Genomic DNA, 14978 nt, shown 5'->3' on the forward strand with positions numbered 1-14978 from the left:
AATTGTATTTTTCCAGATACGTAATAAATACCCTGTAGCAAACAGGTCACTATCAGCATCCCATGTTGTGGCAACAGTGTCTAGTAATGAAAGTAAAAGGCATTCAACGCCCGCATTAGGGTCAAGAGAGTCACCCCCACCAGGTTATGTTCCCCCAGATTACCAATTACATCAAACAAGTGATCGAGATCTATTTATTCCAGAAACTCATGAGGTAAGTTATTGTTATATCAATTATTTTATAATAATTTGTCATTTGATTCTTCCCATTCAACTCATGAAAATATTTTCCCCATTCAACTCATGGAAATATTTTTCCCATTCAACTCATGAAACTATTTTCCCCATTCAACTCATAAAAATATTTTCCCCATGCAACTCACGAAAATATTTTCCCCATGCAATTCATGAAAATATTCTCCAAATTCAAGTCATGAAAATATTTTCCCCATTCAACTCATTAAAAATATTCTTCCAATTCAACTTATGAAATATTCTCCTAATTAACTATATGTATATTATTATTAAAGTCAGTTCTGAGTTAATATGCCTAATGTAAACTAGATTCTATACACACAAAACATTTAGACGTTATGTATTAAATGGGAAATCAATTTGCATTAATAATTAATTATTAACTGTTGATGATTTTGAACATTTCTCTGTTGGATGACTCATATACCTGTATTTCTTAAAATATACTTCCAAGTCCTAATTATTAGCGCTTAGTATCACATGATTCAACTGGTGTTATTATAACCAATTTGAAAACCTTGCCACTATTGTTGATCTGACTCAGAATGAAATGACATACTCTCTGTTATAAGTGAGTGACGATTGATATCTTGGTAATAAAATATAGCAATCTGGAAACGAAGGGTATACACTTTCTGATATATCTTATAAACCTAGGATGCTTATAAAATAATGACACAAAGTTACATTTAATGCGCGTTTAATAGAAATGATTTACTGTAGTTCTATTTCAGCATCTCTGATCTAATCTTGTTAGAGGACGGCAATTTACAATCGACAATAGCTTTTAACACATAATTCATTGATGCCTTTAAGTGATTTCTAGCAATTTGAGAAAGATTATTTAAATGAAGAATATTACTAACTGTAATTATAGAAATGTAAAAAGGTTTTGAACTTATGATTGGACCATGCCATTTGTAAATTTGTTCAGCCAAAAGCTTATGTTTCCTCTGTATGTACTGAATTGTAATTTTCAAACAACTATAGCGGTACATAAAGTTTTAAATTGCAAATTTCGCTTAATGAAATGTTAACAGTTGGAATCAATAAATTATAATAATAAAATTAATATATTAAACATTATACCTGTAGATACTAAATATCCATTATATTTAATATTTAATCCTACCATATTTAAAAGAGGAAAAAATACAATATATACCTATTAACGCCCAAAAATTTAGAACGATAACTTATTTAAGTTAGTGGACAATAATGGCAAACTAAAGCACTGTCTACATTATCACATTATGTGACAAAAAAATGTGATCTGATGTGACATGATGATGTCATATCACTACCATATTTGAGCATATCACTACCATATTTGGGCACATCACACTTTTTTTTGTCAAACTAGTTTGATAGTGTAGACATAGCTTAAGAAACAAATAAAAAAAGAGAGCAAGTACAAAATAACATTTTGCCAAGTAATAAAGTGTTTGATTGAAGTTGAACCTCTTCAATCAACACTTTAGCTATTTTGACAACAAATAGATCAGATTTTATTAATAACGTATCCTCTACGATTAGGAAATAAATAAATACTACTACTTGTAGTCGAGAAACGTGTAGACATTTATAAGACAAGTTTACTGACAAACTGCTTGATTTAAGCAATTAATAGTGTCACATATATTTATACATCAATCATCTATTTGTGTATATATTATATCTTGATTTGACGGCTGTTAACTAGTTTTCTTAATATCGTGTCCTCTGGGAAGGATTTTATTTAAACCTGTTGGGATAATATTCAATTCAGTTCTGTCTGTGAATGGTTTTAATTTGAAAATAAATGTATATTTTATTAGTTGGTTTATTGTACAGTAGCACTTAAACATCATCTGAATAACAGTACATTTTCTAAGCATTAATTTAACGAACCTATAGTTATTCATGATATTCAGTGCATTTATTTGTTGTAAAATTTGAATTTCAAAACAAATTATTTAACATTGTTAACCTTTTTATCTCATTTTTTTAAAATAAATGCTTTTAAGCAATTTAGAATTTTGTATTTAATACTGATAAAAAGATATAAACCTGATCATGAATTATTTCTTCATTAATTTTTGATACAATATATTCAAAATCACAAATGTACCATTTTAGACAGGAATTTTAGTGATCTTCAGTAGTTTATAGGTTAGCAAATATTCATGTATATTACATGCCCTTGTACTGATGAAGGGCTAGTGTTGCCCGAAAGCTCTGCAAATTTGTCTGTTTTACTTTATCGTTTTGATTTAGCTTTTTGCTTATTTTATTTTTTTGCATCTCCATTGAGATCCAGCTATGATACCCATAGGATTGTCATTTTTTCAGTAATTTGCCTTTCAATGTATATATATTATTCCATATTCAAGATACATCTATAATTTAGGTTCCTTAATTGTCCAGAATTGATTTCTAAATTGGAAGAACACTGGTTTGACTGAAAATAAAAGCATAATAATAATTCCATATGTTTCAATGTATTTGATAATTTTCAAAATTCTATGTTCCAATGTATCTGATCATTTCATACAGTATTAATTTAAAGATAACATATAACAATGTATTCAGTACAGCAACAGTTGTTTGAATATCATTGAGTTATCAAAGTGATGATGTGAATTTGATTAATTGTATAAATTGAAGCTTTCCACTCAATTACAGACATGAGTCATGTAGAATTTTGAGTTACTACAGTACGTTCAATGCAGGGGATTTCAACACAGATTGCTGGATTATTGTTAACAATGACTCTGTTTTGTCATGATAATTATTCTAACTGAAGCAGATGCAACTGTGACATGTTGGTGTTCTTAATTAAAAACTTGATCTAATTTAGAAATGTGTCAATTTACAATCATTAAATTAAAATCATTAATGACATTTATTTAAAATGTTCAGATGTAGACCTATTCACCAAGTGTTGAAAAGTTTCAATAAAATAGTGCCCTCTTTTGGAATACCCTATAAAGGGGACACTTTCCAATAAAAAATCATATGTTACTTGGTTACAGGCCAACCCCTATTAATGAAACATGTTATTGCATCCCAAAGTGGTCCTCTTAATCACGGTTTGATACATTTTGTACTTCCATTTATTGTCATTTGCATATAAAATATACATAGAAATTATGTTTGCACTGAGATATACAAAAACAGATAAATGAAAAACTAACAAAAACAATTACAAAGTGTGAAAACTACTCTCGTACAATATACTGACATAATTTGAACATAAATAAAATTCTATTGATTGTCAATATTGTTATAGTATAGTGATTTAGGCCTAATGGCTATTGTTGAAAAAATGTGATTGAATGAACTCATTTATGACTACATTCATTAACCTTGTCTTTATCCATTTTCTTGCGTAAATGTTTAGAACTTAATCTTCAGGAACTTGTTGATAGACTCGCATTTAATTAGAATTGATTTATACCTTGACATGCTATGACCTCATCTTCATCTTGCCGAAAATAACCATATTTTGATATAATTTTTGTGTTTTAATTTGTGGTATATTTTTCATACAAATTAGCAACAGTCAACAAGCACAAGTTCAACCATAGAGATATTTAATATTTTATACCTTCATGGTTCAACTGGCTGATGCTCAATCTACCATACAGTAGCAAACACTAGACTAAAAACATTGTGTGATGAGGCAGTGATCAGTTATTGATAAATGGTTAATATATGTTGTTTTTTTTCTAGGATCATGATTATATTATGAACAGTCCACAGGGAAGTTCAACATCATTAGACAAAGTTAGTTCATATCGAGGAAGTGTATCATTAGGAAGGTAAGAATGATAAAAAAAAAAATGTTAAAATATTTGGAATGAATTTTAATTTTAAAAAGTCATGTGTTTTGGGGTGTTTTTTTAGTATTAATTATATACTTTATAATTAAAAATTCCTATCGTAAACTTTACTTTATTTTATAAATTATTTGTTTTACTGTTTTCAATAATCTATATTTTAACTTTTTTTTTTTCATTACCCACAGTGCATCAGGTGCAAGATTAAAAAGTTCCATTAGTCATGAGGATTTCACAGGTTCGTTTTTTTTTTCTGTTTGAACTTTTTTGAAAATGATACCATGAACAATATTTTCTATTTCCATTCAAATATTCATCAGATTCCTAACTGTAATAACTCTGGTTTTAATATTTATGTATAAATATTAATGGTTAAAATTATATGGTTAAAATAAATCCAGTAAAATCAAACATTTGTACTATAATAGAACTGCTATAGTGAACTCGCTTCGTTCTTGTCACGTGTTATTCCTATAGATACTAATTTGGTTATTAAATCTTTCACAGATTCCTGTTATGGACATTATAATAGAGATGGTAATAAGGGTAGTACATTTCCAAGCCGAGGGAATAGCACTAAATACGGTCCAGTAGATTATACAGATGGTTAGTGTTCAATTATTCAGGTCATTTTATAACAGTTTATAAAACACCTGACTGTATTCTTGCAATTTGATTGGTTAATTACGCATCATGTGTCATTCGGCATTTGCCCTACCTAACATACGGTAGATAAATTGAATCAAATTAGGTGTTTTATAAAACAAATAATTTTGTATTTGTTAAAAGAATAGAATATTGACTGCTCTATTTTTCAACTGAAATATTCTCACCATTCAACTCATAAACATTCATTATTGGTATATTTGATTGTCCAACTAGCATGATTTTCACCTTTATAACATCTTCTTGTAAGATGGCCGTCTCGAACATCGTACTAAACCTATACTGTATATAACCATGATTATTAAGCCAGCATTTAATTCATTCTGCTTATAACCATAACTATATATTGCAATTTTGTTTAGGTCGAAGAACTTTTCCAACTAGAGTACCAAGTAGTAGACCAAAGTTAAGTGCGTCAATTATCGGACACGAAACAAGTCCGCATGGTAGTGAAATATCGTTCAAGACTGGGAGTAGCGAAAGTAGTGGCATCGGTGGTGACTTGGCAAATGACGTTGGTAGAACGAGACGCGGAGATGAGATGGAAATTATTAGCAGAATAGAAGAAATTAAAATTGGAGACAATGCAAAATGTAATTTTTAAGATTTGTTTTTTATTTATTAGTTTTAGTATAATATTAATAAAGGTCAATTTAAGCGCTACTAAGCGCAAATTAAAAAGGTGAGTTTTGAATGTTGTGAGCGATTCAGCTTTTCCGATTGAGTTTAGAAGGGCATTCCAAAGAACAGCAGCTGACCAGGAAAAGGCGCATTCAACCAAAGTCAAATAAGCATTTGATATATTTTTGTAAAGCTTTGTCTACACTCTCAAACTTTATGTGACAAAAAATGTGATGATGATGTCATATCACTATTATTTGGGCATATCACTGTCATATTTGAGCACATCACACTTTTTTTGTCAAACTAGTTTGATAGTGTATACAGAGCTTAAGAGCCGCAGTTGCTTAAAATGGTCACATGTGCAAAAGATCAGCGCCAGAAATATTGGATAGTACAGTTAAGATAACAACAGTTCACATGTATTTATTTCTTAGCACCTCGGGCACCTGAAAATTGGACGAAAGGAAAGTTACTAGGCCAAGGGGCTTTTGGTGTGGTCTATCTGTGTTATGATCAGGACACGGGACGAGAATTGGCAGTGAAACAAGTAAATCTAAATGGAAACCATGACGATGCTAGAAAGGTAAACAATTCATTTGCATTTTCAATAATATAAATACTGTCGAACCCCTATTAGACGTACACCTTCAGAACAAAGAGTTAATTTTCAGGATTTAAAAAAAAAATAGACCCCAAAATATCTTAGAAATGCGATAATCAGAGTGGTTTTTATAAGGAAATCTGTTTGATGGCTTTCAAAATGAAACTGACAAGTTTGTTGCAGTACTGTTTTCAACAGTGTTAATGCGTTTTAATTGTTGGGAATTATCCTTCACGCTTTACTTTAATTAAATTAAGTGAACCACCTGTGAGACAGACTGGCGTTGTGGTTGTCTAATTATAAACGAAACAACCCAGAACAAAGCATGAGAATGTGTGGGTATGTTTGAGAGTTTGTAGGTATGTGTGCATGTACTGATGGGGGGGGGGGGTGGCTGGGGCTGTGGCTGTGTGGCATAGTATGCATGTGTGTGTGTTAAGCTCTATCTACACTACCAAACTTTATGTGACAAAAAGATGTGATGTGCCTTTATATGGACACGATGACATCATACCACTAAAGTTTGATAGTGTAGATAGAGCTTAATACACATGCACACTATGTAGAATACACACAAAGTTTGATAGTGTAAACAGAGCTTTAGATGGAAGGTACATAGAAGATTTGTGGGTATGTATACAAGAAGTGTTTGACTGTATGTGACATGTATAGTATGGATGAGAAGAAGATAGTGTATATATTTACAATCAAGAATGTTCGTATTAACAATTTAAATAGTTTTAACAGCGAAAAATTACATGAGGCTTTTATTAATATCAGTCTTACTTAATTAGTAAAAAGTAAATATCAGAGGTGTAAAGTATAAACAGACACATTGAACCCAATTTACTGCCCTGTTGCTTATAGTCTCAAAAGTAAATTCTTGCTGCAAACTCCACAGGGAAAACAAGAAATGCATAAGTTCCATTCTCAATGGAAAAGGAATTATGTGAAAATTATAACAGCTTCCGTGCACACTGCGGTACTTGACATTTCTTCTACTACAATTTAGTTGTCAAAACCGTTGTAAGATAATTCATGAATAATTTGTTTGACTGAGTGATAACCGGTCAAATTAGTTGAACCGGGCAAGCCTTTGGGCAAGGATACGATACTCTTTGACATCTACTGGTCAGGCTGATTTGTTATTGTCACATGATCAAGTTGAAACTCAAATAAAAATTTTGTAAAATAGTGATAACTTTCTTTTTTATTTTATAAATTAATACCGTGGATTGTCCTTACTTTATACATTAATTGGTACAATTTCACTATCTGATTTCCAGGCAAAAGGCGAATAGACTCACAATTGGCCAATTATATTTTAGTCCTTGTGTATGAGCCTACCCAAACCAGTTTTCTATACATTATTGATCATTCATGTTTTTTTTTTTCATTTATAGGAAGTTGGAGCATTAAAGTACGAGATTGAATTATTACGGAATATAAATCATGAAAGAATTGTTCAATACTTCGGATGTCATGAGGATTCCAATACTTTATCAATCTTTATGGAATTTATGCCTGGTGTAAGTAGCTAAAATTTACTAACTCCCGCTATTTTCTGGGTTCGTACCCTAACAGTTTTAAGTCATATCATACATTTTTAAAATATATTTACAGCAAAGGAACTAAGCCAAACAAAAACTTTATTCGTCTTTTTGGTAACTGATCAGTTGCGACAGGACCAAAAAGAAATCAAAAGAAAATACTCCAAAAAATCATACACTTTCCTAACTATATCTGATTAATTAAACTTGTCCGAGATAATCAGTAACTGCGGAAACCAAAACGATCAAAATCACGTTTTCTCAGCACTTTCCTTTCACCGTTATCACTTCATCTTGCGATTGATAACATTTCCTCAGGGGGACAAACAATTAACTTATGCTTTCTGTGATTGCTGCGTGATTTTTGTTACAGCTCAAAATTGAAAGTTCAAATGGTTTCTAAAAATAAATCATCGACGTATGTAATTTATTATAATTAGTTTTATATATATTTTTTAATCAATTGTCCTAGTTGTTTTAATATCAGGAAGATTTGTTTTAATGATTTGAATTATAAAATAAAAATATAAAAAAGAATAAAAAGACATTTTAGTTATGTTTAAACATCTTTTTTCTCTTATATATCATCTACAAATAGATTAAGAAAAAGAAATTAAAATTTGTAATATCTTCTTCCTTTTTCAAATCTACAATTTTAATTGAGAGAAAAATGACATTAACTGAAGGAATGAAATGAACTTAATACATTTCAAGATAAACATCAATTTACAGTAAATACATATTTATAATATTAAAATGTCCATATGGGGGCAGCAGACTGCTTTAAATGTTTATGACATATGCCTATTTTGCTCTGCTTCATTTTCTTTTTGTTTTAATATGCAGTGATTAAAAATAAGAATAAAATATACTGAAAACAAATTGAATCACAATATCACACTCGGTTTAGTACTGGTAATCTGTACAAACCTATAAAAGAAGTCTATTCTGCCTATTTCTAATTTATAGATGTTTTGTAACCCTTTCATTAAATGAGTACGAATGCGTGAAAGTGTTGTTAAAGATGTTGTTAATTAATACATTATCCATCATTATTTTTATATTGTAGGTTTTTTATAATTATTTATGATATGCATTTTTATACTGTTTGTATTGTATTGTTGAGGGCCCCAATGATCAGCTTTGCTGGACGGGCTACCCTCATAAAACATGGTGCAATAAAATGTTTTAAAGACATCATCATTTAATGTTTTATGTGTAAATTGTTATTTTATTATCAATAACTAATGTAATTTTGATTATTGCAGGGTTCTCTTAAAGACATCATTAAAGCCTATGGTGCATTGACGGAATCCGTAACGAGGAAGTACACCAGACAGATACTAGAAGGTGTCTCGTTCCTTCATGCTAGTCATATTGTTCACAGGGATATTAAAGGTAATGCTCCCTAAACTTTGGTATATCTTTTTATGTGTAAGGTTTAGCACTGCTTTCCACTATGGTTCTCTATTTACAAAATACATCAATGTTACACATTGAAAATTAAACAAAAAAATATCCTACTGTACATCTACATCTCATATTTAACAAGCTCTTTCTACACTATCAAAAAAATGTTATGAGACCATATATGGGCATAACACTACCATATTTGGCACATCACATTTTTTGTCAAACTAGTTTAATAGTGTAGACAGATCTTAAGGAACAACTAATTACGTTATTATCTTGAATGATTTAATAAAACTTGGACATCTTTGTAAATATAAACAAATTAAAACTATTAAATGGGCACAAATATATAAATTGGCATTTTCTTTTTACTTTTATCTTACAGGTGCTAACATTCTTCGTGATTCCATGGGTAACATCAAGCTAGCTGATTTTGGTGCATCAAAGCGGTTACAGACGATTTGTACAGCTGTTACTGGTATGAAAACTGTGACTGGAACACCATACTGGATGAGTCCAGAGATTATTAATGGTGAAGGATATGGTAGAAAAGCTGATGTATGGTATGTTACTCTCCCCATTTATTATATAAATAGTATCCCTGTACCAAGTTCAATTGCGAATCAACTTGTTTTTGTTCACTTGGAAAATATATTCCTACTGCCCCTGTGCAAAACATTGTAATAATAATTAGTTATAGACATATTGAGGGCTTCTTTACGCAGGCACCAGAGATCTGGAACCAACTTCCTTGTTCCATCCGTTACACTTCATCCCTGTTTTAATTCAAATCTCTCCTGAAAACTCACCTATTTCAATAGCTATTCTTTTCATGGAGAAAATCAAATGTGGAATGTCTTTGCATTGGGATAGGTTTTGAGAAATGTGCACAGTATGTTGATCAATCTAATATTGCCAAAGATTCTTCAAACTAATTGTTGATAAAATGTCTTTAAGAAATAACAATGTTTGTACAGATATTTTCTAAATATTCATTATGATGCCAGTCAAGTGAAGACCAACTGAATGATTTTAAATAGTTATATTAAAGTTATGTATTTTTGTTTTTAGGAGTATTGGTTGCACAGTAGTAGAAATGTTAACAACCAAGCCGCCATGGGCCGAGTTTGAAGCGATGGCCGCCATATTTAAGATTGCTACCCAACCTACAAACCCATCACTTCCTGGAAACGTGTCAAATGACGCTAAAGACTTCATACGATGTACATTTCAACAAGCGCCAAAAGACAGGCCACTGGCTGTACAACTTTTAGGTCACCGCTTCGTTAGTCAGTTTAATATGGAATAAGGAATTGTGTCAATGCTGTATTCTTCAGTAAAATATATTATGGATCCAAACAATGAAATATGTTGAATCTTGAAGCATGAAGAATATATGCATAAAAGTGACCTATAAATGCAAGCAGTGGAAATCGACTTTTAGGCTGTTGGCAGGTAATTTCAGCCTGCTTATATGAAATAGAGAATACACCTGGAATGCAGTTACAGTGCGTTGTTTCCTTATCTTATAAAAGACGCTGATATGTGCTTTATATCACTCATAGAAATTTAATTTCTTGAGTACTTCACAACAAAACATGCAGACAATATATTTCATGAAAAGACTAAATGAAAAGCATGTTTGAAAATGAAGTAAATGGAAACAAAGTGGAAACACAAACAATATACTGGAGGTGATATTATTGACAACAATTCTCAAATGAAGTACATTTATATTTCATCATTCAGACAGGTTGAAATTTAAAACATATTTTGTCTACTCACTTACATATCTGTAGCTGTTTTTGCACTTTCTCATGTTTTTCTTTATATTTGAGTAAAAATTCACTGCGAAAGTGAACTTGCTTTTATACTAAGTCATTTTATAAAAGTTAAAAATGTCTGATTCGATTTCAAGATGTTTTTGAAAACCTGATCAAGAGGAAGTTACATATGAAGGTTTCTATACAATCATTTATAAATTGGAGAGGAAGACATGGTCTATAAGAGTGTTCAGATGTGCAAATAGTAAAAGTGTTGTAGTTAATGACATATACATAATTTTCAATGCATTGGGAATAACGGTAGCTTTGAAATATTTGAAAATCTCAATTTGCTTTTTTCCTTTTGTCGATAAATGATGTTGTCCACTACCCAAGTTCGTTAGCTAAGATACCATTACAACTCGCATCTGAACACACCTGTGACTATTATATTAATTAGTCAATTAAAAAAAACATAATGAAATGAGTAAATATAAACACTTAATGTTATGTTATAATCATTGGAAAATATAGCTACAAAGTTGTGATTGGGTTATGTTTAAATGAATACCAAAAATTCATTGCAATACGTAATTTCTTATCTCACAAATTTTTTAGCTTTTTTTATGGGGTAAATCCAAGCAAGTTTGATTGAAAGTGCCTTTCTTGTTATCAGATAAGTTTTTTTAAATGAAAATAATAAGAAAAACACCTTGGAATTTTATGCAAATTTATTCCATTGAAAACGTACTATTCAAGCAACTTAGGGAGTCATTAGTTCTATGGCATATTTTTGCTGCTGGAGGTTTTTGTATCAATTTGCCAAAAAAAAGTATTGTATACAATTAGATTGTGTTTGACAATTACCAATTACATATTGTTTAAATTGTGTAATTTATTTAGTATTTTAAATGTGATATTAAGATGAATAAAATATTCCATTTTCTTTCCTGTCATATTAATTTATAATAATAATGTAGGTTTGAATTTGATTTCATATTTATTCCATTTTCATCCAAAATTAAAAAATTATCAGACTTGCGTTGTAGTCTGATCTATTTTTTAAATAGTAAATTTACATATATTTCCCAAATACTATTATTTTAAAAATGTATAAAAATGCAGGAGAACCCTTCATTTGGCCCACCCCCATTCAGGGGACACTTTCTTGATGAGCAAACAACTATGGCTTACAGTATCACGAACAATGCTGTTCATCAAAGCATAATTCCTTAACGGCCTATTGACATAATTTTTGTCGTTTGTCCGTTAATGATTTATGAATTTCTAAATAAAAAAACTATCCTCCGGACTATGCTACTTCTGTTACGCTTCATTGCATGGTGTATTAAAGGGATACTTTGCCGGGCCCCGAATGTTTCCCCTTATTAGGGGTTCTTCTGTAGTACATATGAGTTATCGATATCATTTGCGACATTTCAGCCCCTCAGTGCCTTTTCAATAAAATCATTCTTTCTCCTCCTTTATAAACTGGATATTCAATATCTCAAGAAACTGTAGATTGCCATTGTAACACAGTACTAGATTGTATACACTTGTGCAGCATCAACATTTACAGCACTGTTTTTTTTTTCACTTTCTGGTAAAATTCCTTTTTAAGTTAACCATAACAAAATATGAATTATTTACATTATTTTTGGTGATTCTTGGTACTGTATCTATAATTTGTAGAATATCATAGGCAAATTCTGTTAAACAGTCTTACGTATGTATCGCATGTGATAATTCAGGCATCACATGTGATAAATATGTGACAGTGTATTATAGAATCTGACTATTATACTGTACATATTATATAATATAGAGATATAGTATAGGGAACATGGTGTCATGATATTGCTTCACACATGGTGCTTTATGAATATGGTATTTGTATATAACATATCAAAATAGATATTGATAAAATACATGATTGTTAGTCATTTTATTGACTAAACATGACAAATAATATCGACCTTTGGATGTGGTAAAAGAAGTGATCAAGTATTTATGAATTATAGATTATTACATGTGTGTATATCACAATTAAATTATATATTAATTATTTGTTACAAAGCATTATTATAAATATTTTATTATTTTAGCTTATATAAAGTGCTATATATCATCTATTTTATTCATGATTACAATAGATACTATTATTTTTTATTTAAATTATGTCTAAATTTTTCAGTCGTATATCACTTTGATTGTTACATTATATATAATAATTATTGATAATATATAATTTATATAACAATGCATCTGCAGTAAAATAAGTATTTTTACTTTTATTTGATTGGTTTATTCAATATGATTCTTTAGAACAAAGAGAAATACCATGTGGTAGAAATCTGCGTTCTGATTGGTGTAATGAATGGTTAATCGATCATGTATCAATATTTATGCAAATTAACCAACAATGTAACAAAATAAAAATTCACCTGTAATTTAACAACAATAGTGTGTAAATTAGTTAAAAATGAAACAAAATTATGATATAAAAAGTAAATATTTGTAGTTTCCCCTTCATACTAGTGATAGACATTTGGTAATTTCATAACTTAGCCCACCTTAAATTCTCCATTTTATGTCTTTTCAATTAATTTTTTTTTTAACATTTAAACAATTATATATTCCTTTGGACGAGAAAGTAAGAATACAATTTTGGAGATATTAAGGATATACAGAGGTGTAATTCTTATCCCTTTATTTCTTGAATAGTGATTTGTCATCATTTTGATAAGTTTATCTAATTGTGCAAAGTGAAAGTGATGGATGGTTATTCCAGATTTCACTGATAACAATCTATATAACTGGTATAAAAATAAAATAGACAAAGTTCATGTTTATAACTGGTAATTGTAGTTGAATGAACCTCATAAGGTCATTTGTTGATAGTTTATACCACTCCTTGGTAAACCGTGGAGAGATTAAAAAACTATTTCCTACACCGTAAAACACAAGATTTTGCCATCTATCCCAGCGCAGCTCTTTGAAGGGTGGGGGTGGGAACATATTTGTAGGGGAAGATTGCAATATAGATTGCTTTCTTCTTACTGCCTTTGATAGGGTGTATTTGATTGACAATATTGTCTTAAATCTTGTATACTATTAAACTATTAGAAGACCATTGTAAAAATAGTAATTAACCGTAAATAAAAATTGTTCAGTTTTCTGAATTCCAAATTCTTTTTCCATAAAAAGTATTTATTGATTTTCACAAACCACCCAAGATTACAATTTATCATTGTAAAATAAAAAAAAAATGCTCGAATATTTTAATTCTGAATGTTTTGCAAATGATTATTGGATAGATAACCACATGTGATCAAATTCAAACAGAAATCTTGAATGTCGCTAATGTTTTACTCAGGTTTTTATTGTTTTGGTTTTAACAAGTACACTAAAATATACATTTACATGTTGTTTATTATCATGGATGTATTTTCTGTTGCCAATGTAACTTTTTTTTTGCAAAAAGGCATTTGAACAACTCCAAACTATTCTATTCTCTCTTAACATAGGGATCTGAGTCAAGCTTGATGTGAGCATGGACTTATAAATTAGGTCTATGATGTCAGCTAATTATACTGTTTAGACTATTGTCTAAGAATCAAGAATGTTCTTGTGTGAACAAGACCTTAATAACACTAAAACCAACAGACTTTTTTACTTGTAGATCAAGAATTTGAAAATTTTATAGTATGAATCGGTATAAAATTGTCTATAATTTTGTAAATATTGTTAAAACCAAATTTTAAGTGGTATATTGTAGACAGAAGAAACAGACATTACCAAGCGTGAAATCTGTAATTTATAATTTTGTCTTTTTACTAAATTGTATTTTGTAGATGTCTAAAATTCACTTAATTTAATAGTGAAAAGTAAGTTATAGGTAATTGTATAATTGATAATTTGAAAGAATATATAATATGTCTTTATATTTCGCTGGTAATGATATATTAAGCTTGGCCTACAATATAATATTGGCAAACATCTGCGATTAAGTATTGTTTATTCTATTTTATACAAAAGTGTAAAATAAAGACTAATACACAAATCAATTGTCTTGTTTCTTATTTCTGTGTTTTATGGATTCATTATGTTGAGTCTATTGATGTACAATATTGTATGGTGCCAATGTAGTTTGTGTTTTTGCTTGTTGATGTTGTTTTTTGAGTTGTTTAATGTTGCTTATATGTATCCCATGGTGCCTATTGTTGCAATATGTACTTGGTGTTTTTGCTTGTTTATGTTGTATTTTGAGTTGTGTAATGTGGCA

General features: G+C 29.9%; 1 protein-coding gene across 3 annotated transcripts in view; it reads left to right on the forward strand.

Annotated features, from left to right (window-relative positions):
- Positions 1–14945, forward strand: part of LOC144838848 (mitogen-activated protein kinase kinase kinase 2-like) — a 40644-nt gene extending 25699 nt beyond the window's left edge. For all 3 annotated transcript variants that reach the window (XM_078694364.1, XM_078694373.1, XM_078694357.1), the window contains exons 7-16: positions 17–214; positions 3970–4058; positions 4265–4314; positions 4584–4682; positions 5105–5335; positions 5801–5949; positions 7371–7496; positions 8786–8915; positions 9316–9493; positions 10002–14945. In XM_078694364.1, coding sequence (XP_078550490.1) covers positions 17–214; positions 3970–4058; positions 4265–4314; positions 4584–4682; positions 5105–5335; positions 5801–5949; positions 7371–7496; positions 8786–8915; positions 9316–9493; positions 10002–10239 — 1488 coding nt within the window. In that variant the 3' untranslated portion in view covers positions 10240–14945. The remainder of the gene's footprint in view (positions 1–16; positions 215–3969; positions 4059–4264; positions 4315–4583; positions 4683–5104; positions 5336–5800; positions 5950–7370; positions 7497–8785; positions 8916–9315; positions 9494–10001) is intronic.
- Positions 14946–14978: the final 33 nt, after the last annotated feature.

The sequence above is a fragment of the Antedon bifida genome, chromosome 1, assembly GCF_963402885.1.
Source record: "Antedon bifida chromosome 1, ecAntBifi1.1, whole genome shotgun sequence".
Classification (NCBI taxonomy): Eukaryota; Metazoa; Echinodermata; class Crinoidea; order Comatulida; family Antedonidae; genus Antedon; species Antedon bifida.